At 41.9% G+C, this 23,175-nt stretch overlaps 1 protein-coding gene across 1 annotated transcript; it reads left to right on the top strand.

The window, feature by feature from the left end:
• Positions 1-11,670: 11,670 nt before the first annotated feature.
• On the top strand, positions 11,671-19,301 carry SLC30A10 (solute carrier family 30 member 10). Its single transcript, XM_042894148.1, has 4 exons — positions 11,671-12,210; positions 12,417-12,500; positions 15,666-15,905; positions 16,629-19,301. The coding sequence occupies exons 1-4, from the start codon at positions 11,718-11,720 to the stop codon at positions 17,102-17,104; spliced, it is 1,293 nt and encodes a 430-aa protein (XP_042750082.1). The 5' UTR covers positions 11,671-11,717; the 3' UTR covers positions 17,105-19,301.
• The last annotated feature ends 3,874 nt before the right edge of the window (positions 19,302-23,175 follow it).

Raw genomic sequence — 23,175 nt, 5'->3', positions numbered from 1 at the left:
TCTATACTGCTTGGTGTGCTTTTAGTGGCCAGATTTCCTTAACCGCCGGGATTGGGGAGTGTGCAAAACCAGCAACATTACACTCACCGCAATGACTGACAAGAAGGGTGTCTGCTTCAGGTTCTTTTTGATCTGTTCCAGAAATGGCATAAACCTGAACTTCTGCGTCTTTTAGTTTCCCCTTACCTTCTGTTGTGCTTTCCTCGAATCTGTCTCTTTTCCTTGCAAGCGTAAGAGGATTATGACGGTGTTTTGAGTTGGGCAGAGATTTGTACATGGGAAATAAACAATGCACTTTGGGTTTATTGTTCAGCCTTTGTATTTGCTGGCAGCATGTTTAGAAAATGGCTTCCAGCCTGGCTTTGTTTCCACGAGCAATGTTAGAACATGCCAAAATTACAAGCATTTGAGAAATCTAGGTTGCTAAAATGGGAAGACAAATCCCTTGTCTTTAGACATTTTCAACTACCTACCCAAGCAGTTCATGTTCACTGTGTTCTTAAAAGTAATGTCAACCAAGCATGGATTTCAAGTACATAGGATTAGTCCTGAAGCTCCTGACATCAAAATGTACAAAACAGATATCAGATGATGTTTCTATCTAAAAGAAATTTCTTCCACAGCTGATTAAGATTCTGCGTCACCTTGTTAGGCTCTCCTATCTGGGCTTATTTTCGATACCATTGGGTTCAGCAGCAAGCACCGACGCGCCCAGTAGCCTATCTTGTTTTTAGTTTTGCATAAAAAAAAGTATCTGAGGGTGGGGCACTCACAGGAGAGTAGCCTTTAAGCTACCTTCACATGAAGAATGTTGCTAACATGCCCTTTAAACTGATTTATGGCTTTACCGCTGCCTATAAAAGCAGCTTATGCATGTGAGCAGCACTGACAGGTGGAGGGCAGAAGCATAGAAGTGAATTGTCCCTTGCACAGCTCGGTCCCGCAGAACCGCAGCTTGAAAGAAAGGGAGCTGTAGAGATGGGTCGCTACACAGGGAGGAGCATCAGGCTCATCTTTATGTCTCTTCTAAATATCGCTATTTTTGCTGTCGAGATCTCAGTAGCGTACATGGGCAATTCTCTTTCCCTAGCTTCAGATGCTTTCTCGGTTCTCTCTCACCTCATCTCCATGATCATCGGTTTGCTCGGTGTGAGGTTCAGTCGCATCAGATGGCACAAGGCAAACACTTTCGGCTTCAGCCGGGCAGATGTGCTGGGAGCCTTTGGCAACTCTGTTTTTGCCACTGCTCTCATGTTCAGCATCTTTATTGAGGCAATCAAGAGGTACATCAACCCTCAGAAGACAGAGAAAGCACTGCTTGTCCTCATTATCGGGATCGTAGGTCTGTTCTTCAATGTGGTCAACTATGTTATCTTCATGGACTGCTGTTTCTGCCGTGCACCTCAAGGAGACCCTGAGACAGGTAAATAATCTCATGCAGCCACTTCACATCTCAGCCTTCTATGTTTCTAATTACTGACTTGTGTAGAGACTATTTACTGCTTTTCTGAGATGAGTGAGTACCACATATGGCACCATGATTTTCTTCATTCTTACTTAGCAAGGTAATGGATGTTGTGTCTGAACCTGTATGTGTTTCCTGCTTATTCTGTAAGGCAGCTGTAAATATATGTGCCTCTGAGTAAGTAACATGCGGTGTATTTGGTGGCTTTAAGTAGAGAACAGTGATTTGCAAGATGCATTTTCCTCTTATTTCTCTGGCTGGCCAAACACAGGACAAGGTGTTGTACAGATGTGCTATGACCATAAGGAGATACTTACTAGGAAAAAACTACTTCTGAAATGTCAGTTATCCACAACCAATAACTGCCAATAATTGAGTAATTCTGTTCTAACTTTTGTCTAGGACCTGGTTATCTTTTGAGAGATATATTCTGTACAGGACAAAAGGGGATTCTCAGCCTTCTTTAATTTGGGGCTAGACACTTAAAGACAACTATTCTGAGAGCATTTGAATTCTGAAAAACTTGTGGATACAGGGCTGAAATAGTCTTTGCTATTGATCATTAGCGCAAGCTTTAAAGAGAGAAGGGAGAAGCAGTGGTACTCTGACCTAAATCTTCCTAAATCTTTGCATGGCTGCAAAAATCTCACTGACTGCAAACAGCCCGTCATGCTCTGTCAAAAGTTTGCAGGAGGTTCTGTTGAGTGCATGGAGGGTTTCACCTTTTAGTTCGTTTTTTTTTTTTCCCTCAGCAATATGATTTTCAGATTTCAGATCACAGCATAGGAATTTCAAATCCAAAGGGATGGGGACCTTTTATTTTATTATTACAGAAAATGCCTCATTTATTTGATGTAATTTACATGCATGTGCATATACACACAAGCACAGTTCTTTAAAACAGGAATATTTCAGTTGGGATAGGAACCAGGCATTTGCAAAACGTTTACTGGACATCCTGGGGGGAAGCTGAGAGACCCATATAAAAGCTGCTGCTTTTATGTACTGCTATAGGTGATATATGATACGTTTTATATTTGACTTTAAGGCTGGACAGGGCTTTAGATGTTCTCATACGCCTGTGCTGAATGAAATTAAAGTCTGTCAGTTTATATTTCAATGTCTAATGGAAAATAGTGGGAAATATTTCTAATCATTATGAAAACTACCTTGACTTACTCATAAAGGTACAACCTTACTGTGCAACACCACAGCCACGTGTACAGCTTATTTTGTCTGCCTGTTTGTTTAGACGCCCAGTTCTTTAAAATTTAAGCTGTTCTTAGAAAAAAAGCCGCAGTAATGTGTAGGTGGCAAAGGGATTTATTGGGGTTTTTAGGACCTTTCAGACTGTCACCAATTCCTTGCAACAGCATAACCTCTGTTTGTGATGGTTTCTTGGAAGAAAGTCTGTTTCACTCTAGAAGAAAATTGTGTCTCTGGGTGCAGTCAGGGAGGAGAAACAGATCAGCACCTGCAGACACAGATGGAGAGTGCCAGGCAACTAGGGAACTAACGGAAATTAATGCAGTTGCATAGGTAAATGTTGGTTTTGCTGCTTCCAACAACTCAGTGTGTCTGCGTAGCCATCCCTCTCCCTCCCATGGACGCACATCCAGATTCTGGTCTGAGAAATGCCTGGAAGCTCTGTGTTATTTTCAGTTGTATTTCAGTTACATAAGACAGGGATGAGAGTTGTACCATCTCATAAACTGAGCACATACATCTGTCTGTGGCTTTGTCTCTGTTTCTGGTAACGTTAATCTTCTCTGTCAGTAATAGCAAAGCAATGCCATTTTCTTCATGGGCCAACCTAGTCAATCAGACGTGGTCCCTGCCCATGGCAGGGGGATGGAACTAGGGGATCTTTAAGGTCCCTTCTAACCCAAGCCATTCCAGGATTCTATGACTCGATTTTCTAATTCCAGTTTAGGTGAAATTTCGTATTTATTTCCTCTAATTCTCTCCACATTCAATCTGAGTAGGATTTGTAAATTTTTAAAATGCTATTCCTCAAAAATCTCTAGTCTTCAAAGCGTATGCATGTGCTTTATATGCATATGATAATAAAAGGGCTGCTCCAAAAGTAATGCCTCCCATTTTATGGTATCAGAAGTGGATGTTGGTGGTATGGCAGCAGAGACTGAATCTTCCTGCCAGTATCCCATTACGTTGCTGCCGTGCAACAGATGGCAGCAGAAGGGCAGTCTGACAAAATGGTGACTGACTTGTAAGTGCGTATGAAGCAAAGGTATGTCATTGAATTCCTCCTAGCTGGAAAAATGGCCCCCATTGTGACAGGACATTTATGGAGACCTAACAGTGGATGGGAGCACAGTGAGGCCGTGGGTGGTGTATCTCAGCAGTGGCAATAATGACAGTTTGTCACTTCCTCTGATACAGATTTTTATGAGCATGGTGATGATGCACAGCTAGTGGTGGTGACTGTTGAAAAATAGGGTTTTGTAGCTGAGTATTTGCTCTATCAAATAGTGATATTGTGCTCTTTGTATCTGTTATGGTTTCCATGGAAATAACTAGGAGGGATTACTTTAGGAGCAATCTACTTGTGTATATATAGAATCATAGAATCACTTGAGTTGGAAGAGACCCTTAAAGGCCATCTAGTCCAAATCCCCTGCAGTGACCAGGGACACTTACAGCTCGATCAGGGTGCTCCAGCCTGATCTTGGATGTCTCTGGGCAACATGTGCCAGTGCCTCACCACCCTGATTGTAAAAAGCCTCTTTCTTATATTCAGTCTAAATCTCCCTTCTTTTAGTTTGAAACCATTTCCCCTTGTCCTATCACAACAGATGCTTCTAAAGAGTCTGTCCCCATCTTTCTTACAGCACTCCTTTAGATACTAAAAGGCTGCTATCAGGTCTCCCTGGAGATCTCTCCAGGCTGAACAGCCCCAGCTCTCTCAGTCTATAAGTATGCATATGTATATAAATATGTATGAAACATGGAATAAGAGGGATTCAATCTCACTCAGTTATCTTGCACGTGAGATATTTGTCGAGGCAAATTTTCTAGTGTGTCAACACTTCTCGCAGAAATCGAGGGGGATGGTCATGATCTCTGAACCTCACTGGGGCAATCCAGCTGTGTGCAAGCAGGATACCCTTGGTGACACCTGTGCAATCGTCTGACTATGGTGATCACTGAAGACTGAAGTTACTCAGAGACCTCCTCTTACTTTGCTTCAAATCTCCGTTCCCCAAGCAGGGAGTCGATCTAAACAGCTCTCCTCTCTCTTCCAGGTGATCATTTGTTTCCTTTGAAAAATTCCATGTGAAAAATAGAGCATTTCAGACAGCAAGAGTTCAGTCAAGGTTTGTTGTAGGCTAAATCTACAAGGTAGTGGGCCCTGAGGGTGCTGCTCATAAGCACCTATATATCTCCCTATCTTTCTCCCTTGCTGTGCTTCTCCTTGTTCAGCCCATTGTGGCATCTTCTCCTCAGGTTCTCATTTTAGTAAAGGCACTCTTGTCAAGAAAAAAAAAAAAGGTGTGCTTTTTTTGAGTTGTCGCCACAGCCTCTGCAGTGCTCCTACCTCACTGACCCCCCTCCAGCCATAGGCCTCTCACTTCTCACTTCTTCCCCTTTCTCCTGTCTTTTCTCTGGTTCTTGCTACCCACTGATTCTCTGTCCAGTTCTGAAGTCATCATCTACTGCACTCTCCTTTGTTTCTATCTCCACCCTGGAGGTAGAGGTGTACATCTCAGTCCATCCCTACACTCGATTCAGGCAGTCTAGTTCTCTATGCTCCGTGACTGCTAAAGGTAGAGGTCAGCAAGAGTACAGGAAGATCGTGCCCCTCTTCTTTCTCTTGCTACTTGCCTAGAGCTGCTACTACAGGCATAAAATATTTCTGCATTCTGCTGGAGCTGCTGTGCAGAGGTGCGTGGGCCAGCTGGGCTGACCATAGCAATGTGGAAGGCAGCAGTGGTTATTGGTTTGACTGAAAATGCAGGAAACGCTTGCTAAAAAGTAGAAATATTAAAGCTTCCCTGACAAACTTCTGCCAGAATTTAACATTCACAAAATACTTCTCTTACTGATGCTGTTGGAAATGACAGAGCAGCTTTAGCCAGAGTTTTCTGACCATTTTTGAGGTTCGGTATCTTACACAGAAAGTTTTGGCACAGAAATCAAGATTATGGCGGTGTAATAAGCAGCTGAAAAAAACCTCAGGCTCTTATAATAAAATACCAGACAGCTTTAATACTGGCCATATCCTTTATAGTCTGTCATAAAAATGTAGAAGTCTGTTTCACTGAATATACAGATCAGCTTACTTCTGTTTGTGTAGCTCAGTGCAATTGTCTCTTCTACTCATTTCTACTGGATTTTCAGCTTTTAGGGACTGCAGTTTGAAAAGCACCATGTTAGTCTGGATGTAGTAATTCTCTGATGTTTGTCTTGAGAAAATGAATAAAGATTTAACGTGGAGAAAACATTTGTCCTGTTGTCCTGTGATCTGTACAGAGGGGAAGCAGGGACAGAAGAAGACACTGCCTCACTCAGCCTGTCTGATAGTGAGCCATGCCTGCAGTGTCTGGGGCTGTGATAAACCATTCTAGTCTTCTAACAAAAAGACTCACAGTCCTCACACAGTTCTCAACTCGCTAAATAAAACACATTCTGTGTTTGCAGCCAGGTGGCTTAATTTGATGTCGATAGGCACAATGTAGCAGATGTGTGTGAGCTTCTTATATGGTAAGACCATTGGACCTCCATTCTCCTATCTCACTCTGCACCAGCAACCTGCCCCTCAGATAAGAAGTGACATATAAGCTAGCAGTCATTTAAATGGAAAACATACCTTCTTTCTTTTCCTGGACCCTATGCAGAGTTAAGATTGTTTACTCTGAAGCTCACTGTGAGGCATATCTCTTCTTCCAGGCTTTTGTAGGTAGGGGTGTGTGTTGGGGATTCATGTGTGAATGAAGTGAGATGAAGAGAGGGACCAGCTTTAACTGGCTGGGTGATTTGGGAAGGCTTCATTGCTGTAATATTCTGAACTCAATTTTTGTGTATATTGTTGCAAACATGCTGATCCTAGGGTATGTGAGCACATTTATAGGCCGAAAGAAATGAATAAGAGGCTGCTTGACCTGTATCTTAATGCCAAGGGGCATCCCAGAGCAGACCAGGTGAGCTGTGCAGATATTCAAAAGCAGTTTTCCTCTGCTCTCTCTTGACTCAACAGACCCAGCAATGTGTACTGCCAGAGACAAAAGTGCTCTGTGGATGAGAAATATTTTTAAATGCTCAAAACTACTTTAAATATGGAGCTATGCTGCTGTGTGACCTGTGCTATGTGAAAATATGTACGCTTAGTTTCTTTTTCCATCCTCTTCTCGTGAAATCTGCCTTACAAACTGACTTGAGCTGCAGATCTCACAGGCTCTCTAAAGGGACTGCTCCTTTATCCCCATTTGTAGAGATGTAATGAAAATGTGACTTGACTAACTTGGTAGTCTTTCTGCTAGGAAAAATGGACAGAGGATACTGGTGCCCAATGCATGAGATTGCTCTGTCCCTGGAAGGCAGAAGTCTCCCTATGAGTGCTTAAAACCATTTCATTCATCTACGTTTAAGAAGAGAAAAATGCATTCCCTTACCTGGGCAGGATTTTGTCTCAAAGATACTGCTGAAAGGGTGCCAGACTGTGCCAAACCAGTGGCATGGGGACCTTCGTAAAGAATGGTCAATAGCCCATAGAAATTCTTGTCACATGTACAGCACTTGTTTACCAACGATTCACACGATGAATCCTCACTGATTTATGCTTCCCATGTAGTGCACCACAGAATCCAATTCCTAGATGCTCACTAGAGTAATTTGTATAGACGAGGGGACAAACAATATATGGATTTAGCCCCATAAGTACCAGAGGTGTTAGTTAGGTATGGCAGTAAGCAAAGCCTACTGTAACCCCATCTCTAGACTTTCTGGCTTTGATTTCTACAGCATCACTGGAAATGGAGCTCTCAAATAGAATAAGAAAGCAAGGGAATCTTGAATTAAAGTGTTTATCAGATAGCTACGACTGAATACATCTTTTCTGCAGGTCGTCTTTAGTTTAACAGTGTGACAAATAATCCTCACCAAAGCCTTTCAAAGCTATTCTGAGCAGTTATACCAAAAGTTAACCAGATCTGTGTTAATCTGAAGCTCTAGTCCAGTCTTTAAGAAGGACAAGGCAGATGGGAAGACGCTGTGTAAGTCTATTTAGCAGCATGCTTCTCTGAATTTTCTTTAGATTTTTTTTTAATGCTTTATTCTTTTCAAAGCAGCCTCAAACACTAATCTAAAGAGAGACACTTTACTGCCCCCAGTCTTTTTTTTTTTTTTGTAGAGAAAATTTTGTATCCAAACAGGTAGAAGCAAATGTTTTGGGGCTACCTTTTGGCCAACATGGAAAATGCAGAATGAAAATTTTTAAGTCCATCAGGAAAGACAGAAAAGCATCCCTGAATGGTTTAAATAATTGCATAAGGGTAAGATCAAAACTTGTGAATCTAGATTCCAACAGTACTGGTACTAATGAACTTTGATTACCGACATTTGCTCTCAACCTTGAACCAGCTTCATAGTAATGTCGCAGATGGGCTGGCTGAGTTACATCACAGTACTTGTGGTGAGTTGTAAGGAAATAAAAGGACTGAAACAGAACTGAGTCCAAAGTCATAAACCACTTAAATACAAGAGGCAACTTTAAGGACACATTATATATGTTATATATGTTGATTGTTGTTTTATCTGGACAGTTATTCTGCATAGTTTGCTGCATGCACAGGTTTGATATCAGCTTCAGTCAAGAAATGCTGCTGCGACAGAAAGTGAAGTTTTTGCAGTAGGATTCAGTATAATTTATGATGCTGAAATCAGTGATTAGCTGACTCCTCTACATGACCTTTGCAACATGCTGCGTTACTGCCTGATACCAAAATCAAATCAGGGTTGGAAAGGTTATATGGGAATACACAGCTATGGGAAATATAGCAGAACTGCACATTTTTGGAAGTGAATGAATCACTTCTAAATGAATTACCAAGTAGTTGAAATGCACAGGGAAGCACTAGCCCAGTGCTAGAGCATACTGACTGGATATGTCTTAAAGTAAGTAAAATGTGCTTTCTGCCTCGGACATATCCAGCACTGCTGGAAAGAGCCATGACCTCTGCATGGCACAGGGCAGGCTGGCCAAGCTCTCACCCCAACTGCTGAGCTGTACTGGAGGGACATCTTTTAGGAAGCTGCTGCCTGGAATAAAGCAAATTTAATGGCTTTCCCCAAAGTCCTTCAGGTCTTTGGTGTATGCCAAAATAACCCCCCTTTCTGATTCTTTATTTTTCTTTCTTTATCTATCTAATTTGATAGAATTAGATCAGATAAAAATGCAATGAACAAACAACTTGGAACAAAGGACCTGCAAACAGAGTGGTCTCATAACAGCTGTCCTCTGCACTGAGGTTTGGTGGTGATTCTTTTGTGATTCATCTTGCGGTCAAATTTATCTGTGACAGGAACTAACCACATTGCTTCAGTTTAGGTTAGTTATGGATTTTACCCAATATTCCTAATTTACAGAAACAAGCTTCACAAAAGCCCATCTTACAAAGGTTCTCAGAGCAATTTACTGTGTGAAATGCAAACAAGGCTGTCACTGGAAGTGGAGATGCTTTGGGCTCTGTGTGAGAGGAGAAACACAAGTGCAAAGGTCCCATCTCACCCACCTGCTGGACTGTGGGCTATTACAGATTGGGATGCTGTCTTTACATGTGACATGCTCGACATCAGCCTCATCTTTTTAGTGCAAGTGTACCAGTTTTCTCACTTTAGTCTCCAAGCGGCATGACTCTCCTTCCTGACGTACAGTTGTGTGGGTGTTTGTATCTTTCATCCTTTGGTTTCTTCCAGATAGTTCTTGAAATAGCTTTCATAAGTCATCTTACTTTTATGTTGGGTTGAAAAGTAATCTCACTTAGGACTTTGATAAGCACAATTAGCTGATCTCTCTTAATTATACTGTCCATAATTAATTCTTTACTTTTGCATTTTTTTAAAAACTATCTAAATTCTATAGCAACACAAGGCTGTGAGTAATGTTAATTTTGCTCTTCATTCAGCAGTGGAAAAACGTGATTGTTATTACTGCCGTTGTTACTGTCTAATATTTCCTAATATAGTGATATTCTCTTTTCCATGACTGGTGATGGCTTCCTTGCAGAGAACAACTAAGTAGATGTTAACCTGCCATCTTGAATTACCAAAAGTGGTAAATCAAGGTAGAAGTGATCACAGTCTACAAAAACATGAGTGGCAAAGGGAAGGCCAACTCACTGTTCGTTTCATCCTCTGAAACAAGAGCTAAGGTACAGCAAAGGAAGTGAGCAGTATCTAGGTCCAAAACAGAGAGACAGAGATGGATGCTTCACGCTAGGGTACATGTATTGACACTGGTGAGTGAAAGGCTGGACAAATACATGGGAGAGCCAACAGTGTGCCCTAGAGGCCAAGAAGGCTAATGGTATCCCAGGCTTGGATATCCAGGCTTTTTCATGTGCCAGGTGTTCAAGTCCCTCTTTGCACCTCTCATCAGCAGTTTTAGATAGGGCTGACGTGACTGTGGTGCCCCGGTGAATGGACCTGGGGAGATAGAATGCGTGGGCTCCCAAGAGGCATTACGACAGCCACAGGGCAAATGGAGAGGCCTGCCCAAATAACTGGTCAGAAGTCAGGAAAGAGGAGAATGTGATCAGGTCCAAAGGAACACTGGCTAAGTGCTCAGAGGACAGAAAGTAGAACTGGGTGGGAGTAAAGGAGGAGGAAGGTTCAGCGCAAAGCCAAGGCTCTCAGCATGTGCTGCTCCTATCTTGTTCAGTGAGTCATCCTTAATTGTGCTCCATCCAACAGCACTTAGTCACAGCCTTATTTGGTGAAAATAACATTTTAGTGCTATTTCTTCAAAGCAAGTACGATATTTTCATGTTTTTGAAGTGAGTTCCGGGCTCTGACACATTATAGTTTTCAAAGAGAATTAATGTCTGTTTTGCAGAGGAGGATTAATGATGTCCCAGCTAGCTTTACACACAGTTCATTCCAGTTCTATGCAGCTTCAGTGAATTGGGATTCAGTGATTTTTCTCATTGTAAAGTGCCAGAGGCAGCATTTGCTATCAAAGAAGATATAGTTGTCATATTTTTCTTCCTATCACTTGTATATGCTTTCATTCAGTCTCTTTTTTTTTTTTTTCTTTTTTTCCCCCCTTCTTTCTAGCTCAGTTATGCTGCTTTTTTATTTGGCACTACTCTTTAAAATCTCTCATTGCATGTTGGTAGATTTAATGTTACAGCTGCAATGTGTGTTGATGTAATTACACTACCTGCTCCACTACTGCATTTCTCTTTACAATAAGCTTTTTCTTTCTGATACATTTCTTTTCTGATGTCAAACAGAAAAAACACTAGGGGATCCCAAGTCCTGAATAGGACCCCTGTAAATCTGATGGCATTAGTGGCATTAGCTGTTGTTTTTGAGGGTGGAGTAGCTGAGTATGGCCTAATCTTCTGGAGCCTTCTTTACTCAATCACCTGATTGCTCCCATCACTTTCCAATGCTGTGTGGTCACCAGCTTTCTTCTGACATTCGTGTGCCCAAGGACCACGGCAATTAAAAAGTCTAGAAAGAGAAGTTCATAGAATGGCTTAGGTTGGAGGGGCCTACAAGGATCATCTCCTCCCCCAGCTGCAGGCAGGGCTGCCCAGGGCCCCATCCAACCTGGCCTCGAGCACCACAGCTCTATGGGTGCACCGCCTTCTGAGTAAAGAATGTCTTCCTAACACCTATCCTAAATCTCTCCTCTTTTAGTTTAAATCCATTCCCCCTTGTCCTGTCACTATCAGGCTACACAAAAACTCGGTCCCCCTCCTGTCTGTAAGCTCCCTACAAGCACAAGAAGGCTGCAATGAGGTCTCCCTGTTGCCTTCTCTTCTCCAGGCTGACCAACCTCAGGCACAGGGCGCCGTGACGCCTTCCCCACAGCGGAACAGCTCGGGGCCCCACGGCTACCGCCTCCCCCGGCCCAGCCCCATCGCCGCGCTCCCCCGGCCCGGCGGGGCGGAGCGGGGCGGCGGGCGGGCGGGGTTGGGCGCGGGGCGGCGCCTGGCGGCGTTAAGGGCCGGCGGAGGCCGCGGCGGCGCTCCTAGCGCGGAGAGGGGCGCCGGTGTCCGCCGCCATGGGGCGGTACTCGGGGAAGACGTGCCGCCTCATCTTCATGCTGGTGCTGACCACCGGCTTCTTCGCAGCCGAGCTGGTGTCGGGCTACATGGGCAACTCCATCGCGCTGGTATCCGACTCGTTCAACATGCTGTCGGACCTCATCTCGCTCTGCGTGGGGCTGTCCACCGGGCGCATCGCCCGCCGCTCCCGCCGAGGCCCCCGCGCCACCTACGGCTACAGCCGAGCCGAGGCGGTGGGCGCCCTCAGCAACGCCGTCTTCCTCACCGCCCTCTGCTTCACCATCTTCGTGGAAGCCGTGCTGCGCCTCGCCCGGCCCGAGCGCATCGACGACGCCCAGCTGGTGCTCATCGTCGGTGCCCTGGGGCTGGCCGTCAACCTAGTGGGGCTGCTCGTCTTCCAGAACTGGGCCGCCTGCTGCCGCTGCTGCCACCGCTCCGAGACCCCTGCAGGGCGGGCGGTCGGGCCGTCGGATGGCACCGCCGAAGCAGGTGCCTCTCGGCTGCACCCCGCTTTCCCCGTCCCGCTGTCCCCTTCTCCCCCGTCTTCGTGCCGTCTCACCTTGTACTTTGTGCTGGGGGAGGGAGCGCTGGGGCTGTGCTCGTCGTTCCCTTCTGAAAAGAACTTGGTTGTGAGGTTGATGTTTTTTCTGTTTGTAGAACTTATACACAACACAGCGTTTCTTCTTTGAATGCAGGTGAATCACCTAATGACCAAAAAAGCCCTGAGGAGGGGCCTGCGAGAAAAGTAGAGAAAAAGTCCGAAGCTTTGAACATCAGAGGTATGGTAACTAATGCTGTCTTAACGTTCAGCACTTGCAGGCTGTGAGAGATAACGGAGTAACAGCGGTTGCTGTGATGCTGCCTTAGCTCTGAGTGATTGCGCTGTGATTCTTTTGATGGCTGCAGCTGGGCTGTAATTCTGTCAGATGCGGGGTTTCATTCTGGGTGGTGCTGTGTGGAGCCAGGAGTTGAACTTTATAACCCTGGTGGTTCCCTTCTAGCTCAAGATAAATTCAATGGTTCTGTGATCCTGACTTTTTGGAAAGGAGGCAAAGCTCCTTGCACTGAGCACAGGCTGCTAGAGAACATATAGGAAGGTTAAGCAGGCATCTGTGAGGCTTTTCTTTGATGTCACTTCATGACTAGTTGAGCAGTTTTCCACTTCTAAATGCTTTTAGGCAGAAAAAAGAATTTATTTAAATTTAAATATATTTAAATTTATTTAAATAAATTGTTAGTAATCCCAAAGTTTGCAGTCAATATGAGCAGAAAGTTGCTGAAACTGGTAGCTCTGCATGTGTTTTTCCAGGTCCTTGAACTATGAACCTCTCCCTGAGAGAAGCTGGGGCAGTCATCTCCCTCTGTGTCTTGCTTTGGCAGCTGTCTTGTTATCTGCAGAGAGAAACGTTATGGTTATTTCTTGGGATAAATTAACCAAGTCCCTTTGTGTTTATATGTATATTGCCTGTTTCTCACAGGACCCAAAGTAGTGTATTTCGTAATGACTTGTCCTTTGAGGAGAGAATTGCTACAAAGATGAGGACAAATTTCCTATGGCTGCATATCAGCATCTGAGGAGATGTGATGTTCCTCTAGAGCTGTGTGGATTGGCGTCACATGATTTCAGCCTAAGAGGCTGTCATCGCAGTGAGGCAGCCAGCTTTTAGATGTGCGTGTCTGCCCTTCAGATGTGTTTTCAGAGTTATGCAAACGTGTGTAAGGGAGGACACCTTGCAAACTACACCGCATGCTAGAGGAATGTTTGTCTGAATAGCTAGGCATAAGCACTGCTGGATTTTATGGTGTTAGAGTGCTAAGTACTGGAGCAAACTGTCATCTTCAGGGGTGGAGAAAAGGAGAATAAGAAACCAACAAATATATTTTAGGGAAGTCTTTGCTTGTCTGAACGATGGTGTTTCAGTATTCTGATACTGAAAAGTGTCAAAAATGTCTGTAGGATGAGGAGGGTTTATATCAATTATTTTAAGATACCAGTGTTTGATTTGTAGAAAGAGAATTATTCAAAATCTGCTTTTGTTTTGCTACTGTAAGTTACTTATATAGCTATAATCACTTGGTAAAAAGTTTGTATGTTGCAGAGTCAGGGCCACCCTGAAAAGCATGGCTGGGCAGAAAGGTTGGTAGAACAGTAGCTTCCATGGCTGTAAGAATGTTAGGAACAGGAATCCAGATATTCTGCATATCTAGATTAATTACTGTAGTCTAAGATTATTCCTTTTTGCATCTTGAGCACATGCAGAATAGCTCAGACTTTGCCACACAAGCTGCTGGGAGCTATATTATCTATAATTTCATTGTATCAGCTTTATTTAATAAAAAAAACCCTTTTCTTTTATAGCCATAGCTTTGGTGACCTATGGAAATAGGTTCATTATATGATACATAACCAAGCCATTTGTATTAATCATGTTAACTCTGCCTGTCAGTTCAATAAGGATTTTCCAAACTCAGTACGCTCAATTCTAATATATCAGAATTGACGTGCTTACTTTATTTCTTAATTCAAAAAATGTCTTCCTAAAACATTTCTTTAGAAATCAGCTGTCTTGTTAGTTACTGTAGAAATTGCATCCTGCCTATCCCTCTTGTTAGTGCAGCAACCGAGGGCACACGCTGAATCCAGATTATTTTATAAATGAAAGAGGAAACACTGCATCACTGTTACGGCCAATAAAACCCTGTGGGAGTTTGCCAAATGGGACAGAGCTCTCCTGACTACAGCAAAAAGAGCTGGGTGCAGTGTGTAGTGTATCCCAGTGATTCCAAGGAACTCCAGTAAGTTTTGCCTGCGTTCCCCATGCAGAGGGTCCATGTTCCTGCCCAGAGCCAGCATGAAGCAGCAGTGTGGATGTGGTTCTAGCTCTAAAAAAATCCCAGTGCCCAGCATTTTAAGAGCTTGAACTCTAAGGTGTATTTTAGAGGAGTTTCATAGAGAAACTTTTAGCAGTTTCTCTAGCCTGGAGGGAGGGAGTACATTGGATAGTACATTGGAAGTAGCTTTGGAAAGTGCTTGTATAAGGGATATTAAAAGGAATTTAACTGTATTGTTCTGTCGCTTGCTCTGAAAAATAAGTATAGTCAAATAAATCAACATCATATTTAGAGATGCTACAGATTAGGCATGGGTTGGAATTAAGTCATGAGTCTGAATAGTAACGACTGAGGAAAAATTGGGTATTTTGTGGTAATGACAAGAAGAGGCAAGATTATGTGGAGAAAGAAATTAAGAACAAAAGTTGTACTTACAATACTGTAAATTTATAGCAAGAACACTACTTCATTACTCTTGAATCACAGCTGAAAGTGTGCTATTACAAGAGCTTGTTTGTCTTCACCTTGAGTACAGCCAACTGTTGAACCAGATTCTGATCTTTTTTGAGTCTGAGGACTAGTAGTTTTGGTAGGAAAAGTTTTTAAACTAGTAATTGAATTTGATCCAAAAAACTGGAGTGTGGGAGTCACTTGAAACCATAAGAATGGGTACTGTTTAGTTTTCACTTTTGTAGTTTATGGGGGGGTTTCAACAGAGCGGTAGAAACTGATGGAGGAGAATAATTATAAGTTCCTGGATATGGTCTCTCTGACTAACTTAGCTTCTGGGGTAGAATTGGTAGGGTTTAGTCATCAACTTTTAATTGAGAATTGAGATTGAATGTGCCAGGATCTCTACATAATCTGGGCATTTAGGCAAAGACACGTTTTGTTGCCATGGCACTGCAGTTGAATTACAGTTGCTAGCATGCCCTAGTAATGCATCCTATTTACAGAGCTGTGTTTCAGAGTCAGTACTTTCTTTGCTATGTTGTTCTCAAAGCTGTAACTGAAAACTCCAGTTATGATGTGAATGTTTGGAATATTGCACCTTTTTTTTTTTATGGGGGTGGGCGGAGAAAAAGACTAACGGAAGCTGTCATTTATTTCAGGTGTTCTTTTGCATGTTATGGGAGATGCACTTGGATCTGTTGTTGTGGTAATTGCTGCTACAATCTTCCAAGTGCTTCCTCTGGATGCTAGTGCTCCCTGTAACTGGCAGTGCTACATTGATCCAAGTCTGACAATAATTATGGTGTTCATAATCTTGTCTTCGGCGTTCCCACTCATCAAAGAGACCTCAATTATTTTGTTGCAGATGGTTCCCAAAGGTGTTAATATGCAACAACTGAGTAAGTCACATTTGTTGTTGAAATGCTATTAATTTTAATGATATATTTCAATGCGTGTGTTATTTCTGAATGACATGTTTGGATTATTTACTCATAATAGTTCTAAATTCTCCAGAACCGTGAAATAGTTGCATGCCTGTATCCTAGCAACATGACTCAAATCTCTCTGGATTACTGAAAGCATGTATTTTGAGAATGTGGTACTCCAACAATACATCAAAAATACCCAGTCTTGAGCTGTTAATGCTTTGTGTGGAGTGATTGTGAAAGAAACTGCACTGAATTATAGTATTTCTCAACAGTACAGCAGGGTCTTCTTGAAAGGCTTCCAAAACAACTTAGAATTAAGACTGCTTACATTTGTAGTTCTCTGGCACTGTTTGCACTGGTTAGTTGTAGTGTAGTGGGTCTTTCTGGAATTCCACATGCTCAGGATTAAACAAATCGGAAAATATGGGCCTTAGCCAAGAAAGTGCTGTTCCAGCATTGTTGCTACAAACTGAAGATAAATGGTCCTTGGGCAGAGATGCGTCCAAAAAGAAGGCAAGGGCCTGCTTATGTGTTCATAACACTAGGTGAATAGTGTTTGTGAACCAAAAGCAGTGGGTAAGAGCTGTACTTAAGAAAATACTGCTTGGAGACTGCTGCTTTTGGAGTAGTTCTCAACGAGAACTAACCAGCACACCACCACACATTCTAACACCTTTCTCTTATGTTTTCCAGCTGACAGGCTAGCTTGCATCCCAGGGGTTAGCAGCCTTCATGAGGTGCATGTGTGGGAGCTTGCAGGTGGCAAGAGCATTGCTACTCTTCATGTCAAGTGCCAAACACCTACTGATTACCAAGATGCTGCCTATAAAATACGGAAGGTTTTCCATGAAGCAGGGGTTCACTCTGTGACCATCCAACCTGAGTACATTGACCACAAGACCTCCAGTCTCCTGTGCAGCTCACCTTGCATCTCAAAAGCTTGTGACTCTCAGCTCTGCTGCAGTCAACAGGACGCACCACTGGTTAAAACTAATGGCTATACTGAAAAAAATGATAGCTGCCTTTCTGCACAGCGTAAAGAAAATGGTTCAAGTAAAAGTGATATTGAAATCCATGTTGACTCTCCACTGGCAGAGAATGGTGTTAAAGACATGAAAAATGGCGAAATGTCTGATGATAAGTCACAGTTGAGCAGTACACGATTTTAAACAGTTCTGTCTACTCTGAAAAATATTTTCATAGAATAAACATGGCCAGGCAGAGAAGTGTATCAGCAGTGGTTGTAGCTGAAGGTGGTATGGCAAAAAGATTTCTGTGCTGTAGCTGTAAACCAAAATGCACCAAAAAAAGCATGCATCTGAGATGAGGCTCAGTATTTCCATAAAATGTGTTGCGTTCATCTAAGATTTTTTTCTGATACAGCCTAGCACAGTTCCTAATCAAACTGTGTGTTTGTTCCTATTGCCTGAATGGGCAAGGTGTATTGTTGTCTACCCTGATGCTTGCAGTGTATGGCCAGTACCACTGGGAATGAAAACGAGCTGCTGCCTGAGAGCTCTGTAGCAAGTTAATGATTGTACTGGGCTGAAGTACTCTGTGTTTATAATGGACTTAAGCAGAGATGTTTTACTGATCCTCAGAACCAACTTTGCATATCCAGTAACTTGTGCTTCTGAAGCTTGTGAACGAAACTAAGGGTGCCTGAATGATGGGAGAGCACTCGGGAATAGTTGGCTTGCATTATTTTCTTGACTTCTGTGTTTGGGGGTGGAGCAGGAAATGGTCTTACTTCTCTATTAGTAATACTGGAACTTTAGCCTAATCACAGATACTCGATGCTTAAGAACATGCACTGTGTCATGAAAGTAAGGAATTATTTAGCCTTGTCTATATTGATTCTAACAGATAAAAATGCAAGCAATCATCCAATTAACTTTTGATCTGGTTCACTGTTGTGATTACACAACTCAGTTCTTACCCTTCTCCTCCCTTCCGAACAACAGAAGTTGAAACAGAAACAATGTTAATTCATTACCATGGGGAACGATTGCAGTATATTTAATTCTAGCATCTGTCCTTATCCCTGCTGAACAAATAAACTAGTCTGTCTATTATGAGTAGTTGCAAACTCTGCAATTCTATTACTGAGACAGTTTTATATTCACTGAGAAATTCCATTTGAAGCTTTATAAAACAATGTTATCACTTAGAGGGAACTTTTTTAATATTAAAAAAAGAACAAATCTGGGAGCTTTTTCTATTTTATTCCTAATTATTTGTTGATTTATTGAAAAAAATCTAAGCCCTCCCTCTGCCCAGTTGTGCATGCCCAGTCACCAAATGTTGGATTTTGGTTCTGCTCTCTAGCTTTTCGGGGGAGGGAGTCCCACTACCTAATCTATGCTGAGTGTAGTTCTTAGCCTCCAGAAGCTTTCAAATACATTTTTGCAATTGAAAGCAGCTTTTCAGTGCTCCTGTGGCCTGGACAGGCTATTTAGGTAGCTATTCCTGAAGACATCTTTGTAAAATAGAGGTATCTTTAACTCAGGGACAAAACAGTAGAAAGGGCAAATCAATCCCCTGCTGGGCTGGGGAAATACTGGGGCTTCCTTGCAAGGCTGGCTTGGAAGCAGACAAGTCCTTAATAAGGATGATTACATTAAATCAATGAATATTCAAACACACAGCAGGGTATTTTGCTGCTTGGAAAATTGTGTTTACTCGAGCAGTGTGATAACAGCTTAAATTGCACACTTCTAGTTTGTATTTACCCTTCTTGAGCAGTTCCTGGATGAATTAAAGTATTCATAGCCTTTATGATGGGTTTTAAATATAAAAATTGATCTGTATCCTAATGCTATTAAAACCTTCATCCTCCCATTCTGTTTGATCCTGTTTGCAGCTCTTGCACAAATTATGAAAATCAGGAAGCACTACAACAACTGCCCTGCTCTTTGAGAGGATGTGAAGTAAGACAGCCCTTACTTCAGGTTTCTTGTCCTCATTTTTGTCTGTGATGAGATCTAAATAAGGGGCTTAGATTTCAATAACAAATATATAGGTTTATTTTCTGTGAACTGGAACAGAAAGCTCCCAAAATATCAACAAAATCTGTGCAGGAATTTACAGCTCACATGCTCTCTAAAACAAGCAACCTTTCTTAATTATGCATTTGTCTCTTAAATCAAGTAATCTTTTTATATATGCATTTTATTAAATGGTTTAAAGGTTGGACTGTCAGTATAGTTTTACTCTGGAATTAGAGAAAATGAGTGTGTGTAATGTTGGGCATTTGATGAAATACACCATCTTCATCTTTCCAATGTTTATTGAAACAGTGGTTATCTATTTTTTTAAGTTTTTGAAGTGTTGTAACTTGAAAATACAATGAAGTAACATAAACAATTTTTCTTGTCTGGTTGAATGTACTGTGAATAAATAGGAAAATACCAAGGACTGTAGAAATCTTCAGGTCTAGAAAATGAGCAAATTAAAAAACAAAGCAGTTTTATTAGCAAGCAAAGCCAACAGAGCTATGTCAGTGATGAGGTGAACCTTGCTTTTTTTTCCATGCAGGGCCTGTCAGGGTACCCAGCAAAGGTTTTTGACCCAGTATCCTTGCCTTCCTTTCAGCTCAGCAACAAAATGTTTTTCTCCTGTTTCAAACGTGTGGCGGGTGGTGTGCTCTGCTGGGTGGTCCTTTTCTATTTTGATAGATGACATCATTCCAATCAGTGTGTATTTTGTTTTGGCTAATTTCCCTTAATTTCTTGGTGTTCCAATGCTCTTGAAGTATGCTTACCTCATTTTGAAGTACAATATACTTCAATATTTGCACTTACTTATGGGCACTTGTTCTAAATTCAGCTTTGTAGCATATTGCATTGTCATAAATTCTCCTTCCTGTCCTGTTAAACTTAATTGCTTTATTTCTCCCTCCAATTCAGTGATGGAAAAGTTCTGACTGCTGCGGATGGATTGCACAAACTTTTCTCTTCAAGTACACCCTTCTGAGTGCACCATCGCAGTACTCAGTTTCTCTTGTAGTGATTTTTTTTTTCTCCTTCCCACCTATCCATCACTGCTCTTAGGTAAGGAGGTAATTTTCAAACATGTAGTCATGTTATGTGATCCTCTGATCTATAACATGTGGTCCTCATGATCCATGAGCCATACATGTGACCTACTTGTAGGGCAACAGAACATTTACTAGCCTCAGCAATAGTTCTGGAGAAAGAGTTAAATCTGGAACAAATTCACATGGCAATGAACGCAAAGGCAATTGGCTGGCTTTCATCATTATGAGCCTTGTTTGAATGGAATTCAATTTTTTGTCGCCTTGTCATATGTTCTTTCATCAAACACGTACATTCAATTACAACTCTCCAAAGTGCAAATCTTGCCTTTGCTCTTCTGTGTCAAGAAAAAATAACATGGCTTTTTTTTTTTTTTTTGACCTGTAACTAAATCATTATATTTTTTTTCCTCTTAATGTTCATATTTATTCTTAACATTTAGAATAGTAGATCAGTTTTGCTATCCTTCTGGTCATGAGCATGTACCTATAATATGATTTAGAATACCTCTTTCGTGTACTTATTGGTTTAATTTTTGCACTTCATATTACGCAAGTTCACCCCCTTTGGTTTTGCTGCACAGGGTACTTTATCATTGCAAACGGATTGTTGACCTTGCTTAGTTCTTCTCACACTTTCCCTTTTTCCTGCTCTACTTTAATACTTTCCTTTCTGAATGTTCCCTTTTATTCTGAATCCGAGGTGGATGGATGGATAGTTTGACGTCAGTTGTTCCAAGGAGCATTTAATGTCCTTTGGTCTGTGTAGAAGTCTGCTGTTTAAGGAGTCATATGATTGAGATTATATGTATTTAAATTCCCCTGCACTCCACTGGAAACATCTTTTTCAAGACAGTTGATTTCTGAACCTGCGAAGGTATCATGAAATCAGAGATGTTTGTTAGTCTTTCATTAACACTTTAGGAGAAAATCTGAATCTCTCATTAGAAAAATGAGTAGAGGGGACAATTCTGAAAAGATAATCCAAGCACTATGAAAATTTCTATAGGTTTCTCTTATTCTGCTGTACAATGGAAACACTTTTTGTTAAATACTTTATTTAAGTAGTGATGCTTTGGTTTGAGGATGTTACTGTATGAAGTTGTTACACGTATGGAGTTATGTTGCTTAGAACTTCTTCCAGTTTTTCTTTTCATGATGTGATTTAAATACTGTGCCAAAATGTAATTTTCTTGATTGCCTAACCAATGAGTTGTAAATCTTGCTATGGTTTTATTCACTGTTAAAGAAAAATGGGAAGTTTGATGTACAGTTATATTTGTTTTCCAAAATGAAGTTTGAATGTGTTGTAAATAAAGTGCATTTTTAAATAAATTGCCCGTTGTTCTGTTTAATGTATGGTAGCAATGGAGAGCTGCTGTCAGTTTGGACTACTTTGAGACCTTTGAGTAAAGTTTCCCCCTAACCCAGGAGCTTACTAATGTAAATTTTGTTATGCATTTAGATGAAGAGTGGACACATATCCAGACACTTTTCATTTGCGAGCAGTCCAACCTCTTCTAACAAAGGAGTGAGTTTTTAGCTCACAATAGACTCTCTAAATGGGTATCTTGGCTGCAACCTAGTACAGGTGCTGTGTTGCTACCTAGTTCTGCTAGTTGATGCTTCTGATTCAGTGTTTAGCCTCTCCCCAGATCTCCTGTTTTCTCTGTTGGTCAGCTATGTGGTATAAGGTACTTGGAATTCAAGGTCTTCTCCTCCACGCTGAGGCCCCTACTCTATATCTGTGTCCTCCTTGTGCAGACTTTTTTTTTTGTTGTTGTTGCTGCATGCTGTATGTGTGGGTTTAGTCACATGCCTGTCTGTAGGAATATTTTAGGAGACTGCTTTGGATTCCCCACAGCTGGGTGCACAGTATCTATCTTGAAATTGTTTCTGATGTGGTGGAGAGCCTAACCTGTTCTGAGATTGTAGTAGGAAGTGGGGAAATGCTGGTGGTCACAAAAGGGTGATGAATGGTCAGTCAAATTCTCTGTCAAAGTTAGAGCACAGCCAGGATGAAGTTGGTGATTCTTCTAGGACAAAGTGGAGATTCAGTAAACTTGAGGGTAGGAGATAAAATGTTGGTAGGAGGTAAAATGTTGAGAGAGGTGTGTCCTGTGGTAAGGAGTCAGCCTCTGGCTCTTTGAGGTCACAAGCTTTGCCCTTTGGCACAAAAATGAAATTTATTGTTGAGTCTTAACTGAGTTTTACTGGCACAGTAAAATCTAGGTGTACAAGCATAGTTGTATGCTCAGCACGAGCTCTCCAGAGCAGTCTGGAAGTTGCAGTGCCTTTGAAGTGTGGTCCCTTGATCTGATGAGTTTCTTCTTCTGTGGGATAGCAAATGCACTGTCTGATGGAAAAAGCACATATATTAGTCTATAGACTTAGCAGATATTTGAATAACTGTGAAGTGTTATTGTCTATTTTAGTTAAGCATTATTGATTACTTGTCTAATAGGGAAGCAGTATCAACTTCTATAATAGTAGAGCATTATCAACTACTTCTGTAGTAGCACATTAAATACATTGGCATAGTACAGCTTGCATATTGTCCACTTCAAAAGAGGGTGGCTGCCTGATAACAGCCAATTGCAGGAGGGTCCTTGACTCTGGACTGTGCCCGGGAACTGTTTGGGAGAGTGCTAGTTGGCACAGGCTGTGAGATGTTTAAACAGCTTACTAATGCATATGGTCATGGTTCAGTGCCTGAAATGTCCCCAGACTCTGTTTAATTTTTTAATCAATATGTGGCCTTCAGACACTGAGCCTCTGCTGTGTAATTAAGGTAGCAGTGCTGCAGACCGCAAAGGAGGTGAGATTGGTGCTGGTTTCTTGGGACGTTAGTAGATCTGGCAGCCAGTGGGGCCAAAAGCATTGCTCTCCTCCTACGTCTATGCCTTGCTGTATCAGTGCAGGGTGGACTGGGAGGGGAAAGGCTGCTGGCATCAGCAATGCACATATGGCATGCAGATAATGCTATCACTGCGGTAGCTTGCATGAAAACAAGAAGTGCAAGACAAGTGTCACGTTGATATGGCACTGCACTTTGCTTTACCTGCTACCAGTCCTAGTAATTTTTTATACTTATTTTTATGGCATTCACCCATTTTTAATAAATCTCTGTATTTGATTGACCACATATTGCTGCCCATCCTTTTGGGAGGAGATGGCAGTGGAACGATGGCACAGGACTTTGCA

The sequence above is a fragment of the Lagopus leucura genome, unplaced genomic scaffold, assembly GCF_019238085.1.
Source record: "Lagopus leucura isolate 7727_CA_CO unplaced genomic scaffold, USGS_WTPT01 Super-Scaffold_73, whole genome shotgun sequence".
NCBI classification, from domain to species: Eukaryota; Metazoa; Chordata; class Aves; order Galliformes; family Phasianidae; genus Lagopus; species Lagopus leucura.
Note: the sequence above shows the minus strand (reverse complement) of the source record. Positions and strands in the feature narration are given on the sequence as shown.